This window comes from Dysidea avara, chromosome 4 (assembly GCF_963678975.1).
Source record: "Dysidea avara chromosome 4, odDysAvar1.4, whole genome shotgun sequence".
NCBI classification, from domain to species: Eukaryota; Metazoa; Porifera; class Demospongiae; order Dictyoceratida; family Dysideidae; genus Dysidea; species Dysidea avara.
In genome coordinates this window covers 27,249,890-27,262,431 of record NC_089275.1, presented here as the reverse complement: position 1 = coordinate 27,262,431, position 12,542 = coordinate 27,249,890, and the positions used below count along the sequence as shown (strand labels likewise).

At 38.0% G+C, this 12,542-nt stretch overlaps 1 protein-coding gene across 1 annotated transcript in view; it reads right to left on the bottom strand.

Moving 5' to 3' along the window:
- The window catches only part of LOC136254587 (uncharacterized), a 100,807-nt gene that overhangs the window by 38,349 nt on the left and 49,916 nt on the right, over window positions 1-12,542 (bottom strand). Inside the window, exons 9-17 of the mRNA XM_066047336.1 lie at window positions 6,834-7,106; window positions 6,702-6,746; window positions 6,295-6,570; window positions 5,603-5,892; window positions 3,368-3,581; window positions 3,187-3,287; window positions 3,030-3,137; window positions 2,904-2,979; window positions 913-1,023 (exon numbers count right to left, since the gene is read on the bottom strand). Of these exons, the coding sequence (XP_065903408.1) occupies window positions 913-1,023; window positions 2,904-2,979; window positions 3,030-3,137; window positions 3,187-3,287; window positions 3,368-3,581; window positions 5,603-5,892; window positions 6,295-6,570; window positions 6,702-6,746; window positions 6,834-7,106 (1,494 nt within the window). The remainder of the gene's footprint in view (window positions 1-912; window positions 1,024-2,903; window positions 2,980-3,029; window positions 3,138-3,186; window positions 3,288-3,367; window positions 3,582-5,602; window positions 5,893-6,294; window positions 6,571-6,701; window positions 6,747-6,833; window positions 7,107-12,542) is intronic.

Genomic DNA, 12,542 nt, shown 5'->3' with positions numbered 1-12,542 from the left:
TGTTTATTTATGTATTAGTTTGTCTAGAAGAGACTAATAGGGTTTGACTGTGGTTGTAAACCAGTGTCTTATTAAGCCAGGTATATTATCAATAAGACAACTGCTACCAGGTTTCCTTGACAATAAGAGACCCCAAAGTAATTCTGCATACCATTGTCTAATATTAAATTTGCACAGCACGAGGGCTGTACATCTGTAGCTGTATGCCTGCATAAATAAAATGTACAGTACAGTCTATTAAATTTATCTCCTTCGCAGTTGACTAAATTTTGTTTGCAATACAGTATGGGACTATATACATTGATGTTTCAGCTTCAAATAGGTTTCTATTCCTTAGAGTACTTCATTTCTATATAAGCATTTATTAGAGTAAAGATATTGCATGACTGTTCTATTAGAAGGTCTGACTGCTCCTTTGTATTTCGACCTCTTCTAATGGAATTGTGCTATCTGCAGATTTACCTATTATGCTTAAAAATTATGTCGTCATAATCTCCATGTCCCTATTTTTTATTGATGGGCATTGTGGCATCAGGTGTATGCTTAAATCTTACATTTTAACTGCTAGTTATCCAGTAATTTCATTATAAATGGTTCTACAGTCTATGTCATGAATGCATGCCAACAATACCAAATAAATTGATACTAATCCCCAAATAAAAAAAACAAATAGGCATGACAAAATTTCTGCAGACATGGATTAATTCTAATGTGATAGAGTCTAATAGTATTGCTAGCACATCACAAAGGTGACAAATTCATTTACAAAGCCCTGTTACATCAATGCATACATTATAGCATCCATATAAAGGCATGTCTTAAACAAACAATTAAGAGCATGACGAATTACACAAAATAATAAGATAAAATATTAAGATAGATACTTGATATTATACTACATACAGTACATACCTACTGCTTCACTACCACCAGGACATTTCTGTATAGCTACTTCACTGACATTGGTTGGTGGCCATGTTATCTTCCATTGCCCATCTATTTCTCGCTGACATCCCATAAATGCTGATTAACAAAATTTACACCAGAATGTTACAACAAACAAATTGTAATCAAATTCTATTTAATATAATCACATCTTATTCATTAAATAACAAATTGATTGTTGTAAACGGAGACCATAGTGGCAATGGTGGTTGCTAAATTAAAGTGATATTAGTCATACACAGGAGATCAGGAAACCAGTGAATTTTAAATACTACTTGGAATATTTATAATTGTATTTTTTTAGCCTTCATACATCCACAAAGAATGGAACACACTTTGAAGTTTTTCTCAGCCAAGCAATAATATAACAACGTCGATTAGTAGAAATGTTAGTATTACTCTGGATAAGCAGTTAGATAACATTGACTACTCTAATAGAGCACCCACTTAGGATTGATGCCTTTTCATAAAATTATACATTTACAGTGCAGAATCGCATTCTAGGGTGAGGCACTCATAGGTAACAACTTGGCAGTGACTAGTAAAGTGAAAAAACCTTATCATTCACAAGTTTTGCAACAGAATATTTCATATTTTTGCCCCAGCATTGACAAGCTACAAGCGTACACATATATTTCTGATGCAGCTCCAATTAATGTATTATGCTAAATAAGATCTCTAGTTCTACAAGCTGATATTACTAACTAGCACTTTTGTACCAGTTTTCATAGTACCTAAAACATAAATGCCTGTGTGGAAATGAAGATGGAAACACCCTGAATTTAATAGAGAGAGTAAAGGGAAAAAGGATATATATTGAAAATAGCTATACTGGCACAATTTGTGGTGTTCCCAAGTGTGTATTTAAAAGAAGTAGATCCTTTGTCACTGTGAGTTGGTAATTATGAATATACATAAACATATGTAACACTTTCACACCTCAGATCAAAGGAGCCACCTGGGCTATACATACGAAATGTAGCCAGGCTACAACTGGGCAGTGATTGTATAGATGTTGAGGTCGAAATCGATTGTGGGGATCGATTAATACTCATGTGATGAGGATGCACGACTTGGATTTTGCCATGAAAACCACTCAGACGGAGAGTGTTTTGTTATCCTTGATATCCTACGAGTTGAAAAACGTTGGGCTAAGGTGAGAACTAGTACTATAGCTTATTCACCGATTGTTTCCGCATGTTTTTGAATACAGACACGCCCCCATCACAAAGCTACCACTCTGCACTGAGTAACCACTCTACAAGCAAGATTACCTATCTAGCTAGGCCTTTAGTGAACTCCTTAATTTTCCATATAATTTTCCATAAACGATTCAATAGCACTGATGAAAACATTAAACTCATGTAACTGAAATTCTCCATGATATCTCTAGGATATGTCCGTTGATCATAACTGAACATAGCTACTAGCTGCTGACCCATAATCAAAAATTTTAGGTATGTATATACAATATATCCAGTGGCTGCACTCATATTGGCTTGGGTGTTTGATCGCCCTGTACAGGCTATCAGCCTGATGAGTGTTACATATTGGCTGTAGCATGGGCTTTGCGTGATATGTATGCCTTTGGGTCTGTGGCACTTGGGCAGTCGAGCATACATATCAGGCAAAGCCCTCATGCCTGAGTTACAACTATTACATGTAGTAATTTGTAGCTGACTGCTCAAACTTGAGCACTCAACGGCCTGCTCGTGAGTTACTCAACAGGGTCACTTGTTGCTTTTCTATCATTGGAATTGAAGTATGGCTTAAGCTGTCAGGCAGTATACTTGAACCCATATGTGAAGTGTGAAGTTGCATTAAATCTTATGCCAACAAAGAAATATAGACATGGGTCACTAGTGGACATCACATTGCATAATTTCCATACAGTGTATGCAACATTATAAAATTTATCTTGCATGAGAAACTGAAATAGTATTACAATTAATACTCACCAGTATCTTCAATCTCCTTACAAAATAAATCACTTTGTCCATCTTCAGTCTTGCTATAAATCTCCACACATAGATCCTGTATAAAATAATAAGTATTTTTAAGTGAAGTATTGCAATAATTCATACCCTTTTGCACTGAGGTAGATCACAGTCCAAGCCTACATCAGGAAATCCATCACTGTCTGAGTCTAATCCACACACATTACCATCACCAACATAAGTGGGACTATTGCACTATAAATATAACACTAATCAGGTGTAAACTGGTAAAGTAGTAACTTACTATACAACTTTCAGGAGATCTACACAAACATGGTGGAGTACTAGGTCCAGTACACACTGTTCTTATACTCTTATCATCAGTTACATTGCATGAACAACTTGCTGCAAAAATTACACAATATCATTTAATAATAAAGCAAACATTCATAAATGCATCTACTACTGATACAGTATCTACTCACAGTTGGGCTGGTATGCTGATATTTGGATGCCATCTTCAATTAACATGGTTCCATTGGGGAAAGAGATGTTGCTTAGACTTTTCTGGATGCTGTCCAATACACCAGCTGGAAATGATGTTGCATTTAGATTATAAGAAATGACAAAACTAAGCAGCCTCGATGATCCAGATGCAGACTCATGACTCCAATTTTTACTGGAACCCTTACGTAAATCCTACATGTCATAAAATAATTTCAGTATGGTTGTACATACGTACATGTAAAACAGAACACCATAAATACACATAAGCTGTTTTGTTTACTAAACAGAATAAACAAAAATACGAAGTATAGGCACAGGTGCAGGAGCTGACCATGTTTATGCATACATAATAATATTGTTTCTTGCTGTGTATAATGGTTTAGACACTTTGCGTATTATAATTTTGCTTTACTGCTTTTACATGTACATATAGTACAACAACAGTGAGTTGTGAACATCACAAAATCATCTTCTCACACTGTAAGTCACAATTTTCTACTTATATTATGACATTAGCACTCATGAGCAATATGCATTTGTAATAAGTCACTTTTAATACAGCAGAGGCATAATAGCTAGCAATAACGGTGGCAAATTTCTTAAAATTTAGATCCCAATCTTCAGCCATAGCTATTAAGGAAAAACTATTAACCTTATGAAATACGTACATGTAGAGCAGTTATAGCTAGCACTTCCCCTATTACTCTACCACCTCATGTTTTGTTTTCTCTTGTATTTAATGCTGTGTATATCAGTCTAATACCTTTAACAGTTATCAAACAGCAAAAAAGCAGCAACAAATGAATCAATTAGTATGACTAGTATAGAAGGAAATAATTTCATGCAACAATGGATTTATTGTGCAAATTTAAATACATAAATATCTTTAAAAAGAAATATTGTACAGGGTTATAGTCAGTAGAATATTCCACTAAATAGAAAAGAATTAAAATTTTGCATCAACTTATTAGAAGTGTTTTGGACCATACTGAAGGAACTTTTGTGGTTGGTTATACCTCTGCTAAGGAAGGTGCCATACAGGAATTGTAAGGCTGGTTTCTGGTCAATGCTTTTAGTGAGACAATGCAAATTTCCATGAGATTTCTAATATACAATACTACCATACTGCAATACAGGGGTTCCGCTAGGTTTTAATATCCCAGGCACAAGGTCTGACTGTCCCTATGATGAAGAAATATGAGCTCATCTCTGTGCACTCTTTATTATGCATTTGCTTTAAACAAACAACAAACTGTTTAAAAGTGCGTACATATAGCTACCTAGCTACTACACTGCTATTTGTGGAGTTTATAAGATTAAGTGATTAATATCATTGTATGAGTAATAGAAGTGGCTAAAACTAATCATCTCATGACAGACTAACTTATCACATCTCCAATTTCAATATTGACCTCTTTTTCACCCTCCCCTATAATTGTTTAGGCAGTAACCAGCAATGAGAGAACTTGAATAAAACTCAGTCTCCAGTGCCAACAGTAAGATGGGCACCACACCGGCTTCTCCCACTCTATCCATGTCTGGCCTGGTAGGCAATGGTCTGTTTTCATCGGCTCATCATTAGACATTAAATTAAACAATCCATGCAGTATACTGTTTACTCAGCAGTTTCACAAAATTGTAGAACATGGTTGACCCTCGACCGCTCAAATTTCAAAATCTGATCACATGATGCTGGGCATTATAGAAAATGGTATGTTAGCAATGCTTTGAGGTATAATTAAAATAGAAGTTTCTATATCATAAAGAGACTTCAACACAAGTCTCTTAGTACTAATTGCAAAGAGACTAGGTAGTTGACCATGCACTATTGCACTATGCACACAAGAATTTATTGTTAACCACTGTCAACAACCTAGTGGCTAGCTAGACTAAAGACTAAGTACATATTCTTCACCAACTATAGTTGACAAAGGAATTTTGGTGGACTTGAGCTGGTATAGGCGATCTTTGATCCTCGAAAGTATCAAAAGATGCTCCAAAAAGAGAGTAAGTGTGTAGTTTAGTTTAGTTTGTATTAGTGGAAGGTGCCACATTTACCAGGTTTGCTGGCCAGACACCAGCAATGATTGCCTGGCCCTGTGCCCCAGCAGGCCTGGGTGAAACTATGCCCCTGCTGTATGATGTGCATACATAGCTAATATAAAACTGATAAGAATGATTTCACACAGTATATTATCTACTACTATACTTACTTTATGCGCCAGTTGTGTTACAGTATTCTGGATATTAGTAATATTTAACTCCTTCAAAACATTATTTTCACTAGATACCGTAAAGGAGAGTAAAACAATTGCATTAGATTCCATAAACATGGTACAGTTAGTTACATCCACTGGTGACCAACTTCCATCACTTTGGCACCATCTCCCAATGTTAACACCGGAACGGAAATTTGGATGTAGTTCTGAACAGGGTTGAGTAATACGAATATCTGTTCTACTCTTGTCCCAAAATAAGGAATCAGAAAAATCTTCTTGACATGCTAAGAAAATCATACGTAAATACAAAACAAGAGTGCCAAATCATATATATATATATATATATATATATATGTGACTGGATTTGACAAAACCAGGCTTCCACACACATCCAGATGTGTTACTTTGAAGGACCATAACGCAATGTAGAAGTAAGCTATCACTTTCAAATTTTTACATATTACTACATAATGCAATGACTGAATTGTGTGAAAATTGTAGGTCAATAGCATACTGAGTGATCAAGTTACAAGTGATTAATGTCGAAGAATTGGATGTGTGTGGAAGCCTGGTTTTGTCAAATCCGGTCACATATATAGTGTATACAGCCAGGAGTATCTATGTATACAGCTGTGTGTCAGTCGGGTGCTTATTAAAATCTTGTTACTGCCTATGTATATACCTACCTGCTTTGACTGTTACTCTGATACTTTCCTCAATCAGTACATCATCAATGGCAACACGGCAGGTGTACACACCACTATCACTTTTTGTTGGATTTTTTATTGTCAAACTGTGATTACGATCAGGTGGAGAAAAACTGATATCTCCTCTTTGTATCCCACTCGTTCCATTGTGAGCCCACAACAAAATAACTACTGTTATACTTGGAGTACATGATAAGGTAACTGTGTCTCCTTCCAGTAGAGTGATTGAGGAAAATGATCTTGTGAGGGTTAAAACTAGAGTAAAAAAATTAACTTGGTATCTAGTACAGAACATTAACATAATTGTTATGTGTGCAATGTATATGCAAACATATGCAAATATGCACACACATACATGTACACATACAGTATCTTAGGTATGATACCTTCAGTTTTTTCTAAGTCCAAAGCAATCATGACTTCCAAACTTCCTGTATAGTTTATATGTAAGGGTAAATATATTATATATAAATCTAAATTTTAATAAACACATGTATGCATTACACGACATACAGTACCTGATATTATTGTGTAAGTGCCAACACTACTTCTCTGTACTGGTGGAAATGTGTAATGGTACAACTGAAAGTTAACAGGATCTTGTTCAAGTTCATCCACATTTACTACATCACCACTATTACTAGTATGAGTGAACACTAAAGAGTTAGTGACATTATCCTGTTGAGATCTTGTACCATCACAATCAATGGCAATGATAATACTGATGACTGGACTACTACCCAATGGCACTACTAAGCTCTGGTTAGTTAACAGTAAGTAGAAAGGATTTTCTGAAATATACACACATGCACATACTGTAAAAATAATCAGAACTAATACTGCAGTATTACATAATTAAATACATGCATTTGTGTGCACCAGTTTTAAAATACGGTGATAATGTTGAGAATACCTTGGAAAATATTGTCATCAAATTTGTGCCTTCTGCATCATGAAATACATGCAAATGTACTGTTATGTACATTAGCCTTCTCTGAACATAACCCAAGTGTGAATTATCGAGCAGTATGACAGTACTGTTTAGTAGGGTTCCCCCTAAAGTGCCACCCAAATGCTGGCTCTAAACACTATCATAGAAATATCATACATGACAAAATCACCTTTACAGAATAGTCTTAGTCCACTTGACATCAATTTCAATGTCAACGAAGCCACTGACAGCTAGATATTAGATTTTTAAATTGCAAAACCTGAATGTTGGTCTGCCTGCCTGCCTGCCTGCCTGCCTGCCTGCCTGCCTGCCTGCCTGCCTGCCTGCCTGCCTGCCTGCCTGCCTGCCTGCCTGCCTGCCTGCCTGCCTGCCTGCCTGCCTGCCTGCCTGCCTGCCTGCCTGCCTGCCTGCCTGCCTGCCTGCCTGCCTGCCTGCCTGCCTGCCTGCCTGCCTGCCTGCCTGCCTGCCTGCCTGCCTGCCTGCCTGCCTGCCTGCCTGCCTGCCTGCCTGCCTGCCTGCCTGCCTGCCTGCCTGCCTGCCTGCCTGCCTGCCTGCCTGCCTGCCTGCCTGCCTGCCTGCCTGCCTGCCTGCCTGCCTGCCTGCCTGCCTGCCTGCCTGCCTGCCTGCCTGCCTGCCTGCCTGCCTGCCTGCCTGCCTGCCTGCCTGCCTGCCTGCCTGCCTGCCTGCCTGCCTGCCTAATCACTGTCACAAGGATAGAGGCCAAATAAAGCAGCCCATGACCTCTATTTTGTGTCAAAAAACAAACTCGCTTGTGGCATGTGCTTTTCTGGTTCCAATGAGTGTCTTCTTTCTATGCTTTGCCTTTCCTTTTATCTTCAATTACACGATTGTTTTCTTCATGCAAGGAAACCACACCTACTGAGGCATTAATTGTCCACATCGACACTGTCTGTATCAAGACACACGGTAGTGTGTCATGCGGCCCAAGAAGCTGGCGCGCCACACCGTGAGTATATTTACAGGAAGAAAGTAAATGCAATTTTCACACCTTTGTAGCTCCGTGATTCCTTATCCGATTGAAACCAAAGTTGCTACAGAAGTGTCGGCTAGGTAGGGGAATCCACATTCCAAATTTGAAGAAAATCACTCCATCCATTTCCGAGATACGAGCGGCAAAAGTTTGGATTTGTTTTCTTCGTTTTTTTCTTCTTCTACTAGGCATTCCAGTATCCGAGATTTTTTAATAAAAAAATTCTCCGTATATTCCCCAATAGAACTCCGGCACAAAATGACAACTCGTGTTTAACTTGGGATTGCTCCGTCGTCTGAGCTCCAATTAGGATGAAAATCGCTGTGGTGTTTGTCCACACGCTGATCATTATGAAAATCTTAGTTTTATCGTGCGCGTTACATATAAGTATGTTTTGTGTTGTTTTGTAATCTTTTCAAGCCTTGTAATATATGTAGAATACTTTAAAACTTTAAAAAACGTACTGTCGGGTGGAAGGTAGTCACTGGTGCTTACTTTAAAGTGCGTAGTTACTGCACTCGGGTTAGCGATTTTCAGCTCCAGAGCAATTTTCTGATGGCTGAGTCATCAGCTCAAAAGTATGAACCACTTCAAAGTCGGCATAACAATGCCATAATTGAACCACAACTCCACCTTAGGTATTGTTGCATCATTGTGGCACCTCCACTTTAGTTGTTTACTTTTATAAGTTGTTAACTTGATGTTTTTACCAACTTGAGATAGCCACTTGCCTATATGGGTATACACCATTGTATTGAGAAGTGTACAATAGGTGAAGCATATTTGCTCACCACAAAGTATACAAAGATCGCTGAGATCCAATAAGACCTGAAGTTATTCTCATTACATGTACAAACTTGCAGCTAGAAGCAACTGCAGTTTCAAGATAGTCCAGATTGCTAGATGGCTTCCTGATTCAATTGTGCCATTTTCCCTTTAAAATGTATGGAGAGCCCTGGAGAAAAAATGTACCTTTTTTTAGTTTTTAAGAACTGTGCATGCCAAAGTAGCTAATTCCAACCCAACAAACTATATATTTCTGAGATCGGCAATCAATACTCTATCTAATGAGCATATAAAAAGCCTGTTTTTCCAAAATTTAAAAATCAGGCTGGAATGCCTACTTCTACCTCTTCTTTTCGCACACTTTGCAAAATCCGCAATAAAACACGAACTCGTGCTCCAATTGGGCTGAAATTTGGCACACTTAAAGGGCTCATTAAGGCGAATCTCAGTACCAAGATTAGTAGGAATCCAATGAACATTGACGGAGTTATGACCGATTATTTGCGTAAAATAAGGTCGAAGGTCTGTCACGCCCACAGAGTAAACCGCTTGAAGGAATGAGCTAAAAAATGCTATGTAGATGGAGTAACTATCGTAGGAGTGCCTTTTTGTGGTTTGAAAGGAATCCAGTTAAAGACCATCGAGATATAAAACAAAACCTAACCTGTGTCACAATTACGCGATCGATTTTTATGAATAAAAAACTAATAGTTTTCACGCCTACCAGGCAAACCGCTTAGAGCAGTGAGCTGAAAATTGGTGTGTGGCTGGAATAATTATCATAGAAACTCCGTGCAGTAGTACAGAAGAATCGGATTACAAACCACTGAGTTACGATTCCAAAGCCAATTACGTGTAGCATATGAGAGATCGAGATATTCTAATAGAACAGTCACCCTAATAGAGCATTCAGCTACGTTTATAACTTACTCTATCGTAGAATTATATTACATTGCAAGTTATTCTGTAGGAAGTTCAGCTACATACAGTTAATCTTATAGACAATTCAGCTACAAGCAAGTCACCCTGTAGAGAATTCAGCTACAAATATGTTGCTGTAGAGATTCAGAACATTATAAGTCACACTGAAGAGAATTCAGCTAAAAACAAGTCACCTTGTAGAGAGTTCAGTTACAACAAGTCACTCTGTTACAAACAAATCACTGCGTAAAGGGTTCAGCTACAAAAAAAGCTACCCAGTAGAGAGTTCATCTAGATCAGCTACAAACAAGTTACTTTAAGCAATGTTCAGCTACAAGTAACTCACTTTGTAGAGAGTTCAGCTACAAACAAGTCACTCTGTAGTACAAACAAGTCACCGTGTAGCGGGAGAGTTCAGCAACCAATCAAAAAACCACTCTGTAAAGAGTTCAGCTATACAAACATGTTATAACTCTATAGAGAAAGTTATAACTCTATATTGAGATCAGCTAGAAACAATTAGTCATCCAGTAGAGAGATCAGCTACAAGACATCACCTTATAGAGAGTTTAGTTACAAAGAAACTACCATGTAGAGAGATCAGCTGCAAACATATCACCCTGTAGAGAGTGCAGCTATGAACAGATCACCCTGTAGAGAGTTCAGCTAGAAAAAGTCATCCTGTAGAGAGATCAGCTAGAAGGATCACCTTGTAGAGAGTTCAACTACAAACAAATCACCCTGCAGATAGTTCAGCTACAAACAAGTCACCCTATAGAGAGATCAGCTAGAAGAAATTACCTTGTACATACAAAGAAACCATCATATAAAGAGTTCAGCTGCAAACAAATCACCCTGTAAAAAGTTCAGCTACAGATCACCCTGTAGAGAGATCAGCTAGAAGAAATCACCTTGTAGAGAGTTCAGCTACAAAGAAACCACCATGTAGAGAGTCCAGCTGCAAACAAATCATTTGTAGAGAGTTCAGCCAGAAACAAGTTCACCCTGTAGAGAGATCAGCTAGAAACAAGTCACACTGTAGAGAGAGCAGCTACAAAGAAACCATCCTGTACAGAGTTCAATTACAAAACAGATAACTCTATAGAGAGTTCAGCTAGAAACAAGTGACCGTGTAGAGAGATCAGCTAGAAACAAGTCATCCAGAGATCAGCTAGAAACAAGTCACCCTGTAGAGAGATCAGCTACAAAGAAATCATCCTGTAGAGAGTTCAATTGCAAACAGAAAACCCTATAGAGAGTTCAGCTAGAATCAAGTCACCGTGTAGAGAGATTAGCTAGAAACAAGTCATCCAGAGATCAGCTAGAATCAAGTCATCCTGTAGAGAGATCAGCTAGAAGAAATCACCTTGTAGAGAGCTCAGCTACAAAGAAACCACGATGTAGAGAGTCCAGCTGCAAACAAATCATCTGTAGAGAGTTCAGCCAGAAACAAGTTCACCCTGTAGAGAGATCAGCTAGAAACAAGTCACACTGTAGAGAGAGCAGCTACAAAGAAATCATCCTGTAGAGAGTTCAACTGCAAACAGAAAACCCTATAGAGAGTTCAGCTAGAAAAGAATCAAGTCACCGTGTAGAGAGATCAGCTAGAAGAAGTCACCGTCTACAGAGATCAGCTAGAAGCAAGTCACCTTGTAGAGAGTTCAGCTACAAAGAAACCATCCTGTAGAGAGTTCAGCTACAAACAAATCACCCTGTAGAGTGCTCAGCTAGATAAAAGTCACTGTACAGAGAGATCAGGTCACCCTATAGAGAGATCAGCTAGAAGAAGTCACCTTGTAGAGACTTCAGCTACAAAGAACACACTCTGTAGAGAGTTCAGCTAGAAACATGTTACTCTATAGAGAGATCAGCTAGAAACAAGTCACCCTGTAGAGATTTCAGTTACAAACAGATCATCTGGTAGATAGTTCAGCTAGATACAAGTCACATTGTAGAGAGATCAGCTAGAGGAAGTCATCTTGTAGAGAGTTCAGCTCCAAAGAACCCACTCTGTAGAAAGTTCAGCTACAAACAAGTTACCCTATATAGAGATTAGCTAGAAAGAAGCCTGTAGAAAGCTCGGCTACAATCAAATTACCTTGCAGAGAGTTCAGCTACAAACAAACCACTTTATAGAGAGATGAACTAGAAACAAGTCACCCAGTAGAGAGATCAGGTGCAAAGAAATTATCCCGTGGGGAATAATGGCATTTAATAAATATATGTATATAATTTGTATAATTATAGAATCAAAAATAGTTGAAGTATTAAAAATCGTCTTTAAGTTCTTTTCTTCTTCCTGTGGTAAATTAAAAAAAACAGATGAGTTAAAAAAGCCACAAAGCCAGTTATAGGCTGGCTTTGCAATATACAAATACAAAAAGAAGTGATATCTAATCAAAAACAGCCAAGCTGTAAAAAAAGGTGCAGCCCCCAAAAAGGCCATGGTGAAAAAAGATGTGAAATCCAAGGTGGCGGCCAAGAAATGGCTGTGATGGTAGGTTAATGGCAAAAATTTTAATTACGACAATTCAGGTGAATTTAGTGCCAAATCCTAGTGGAGGAGGCAACGCAAAT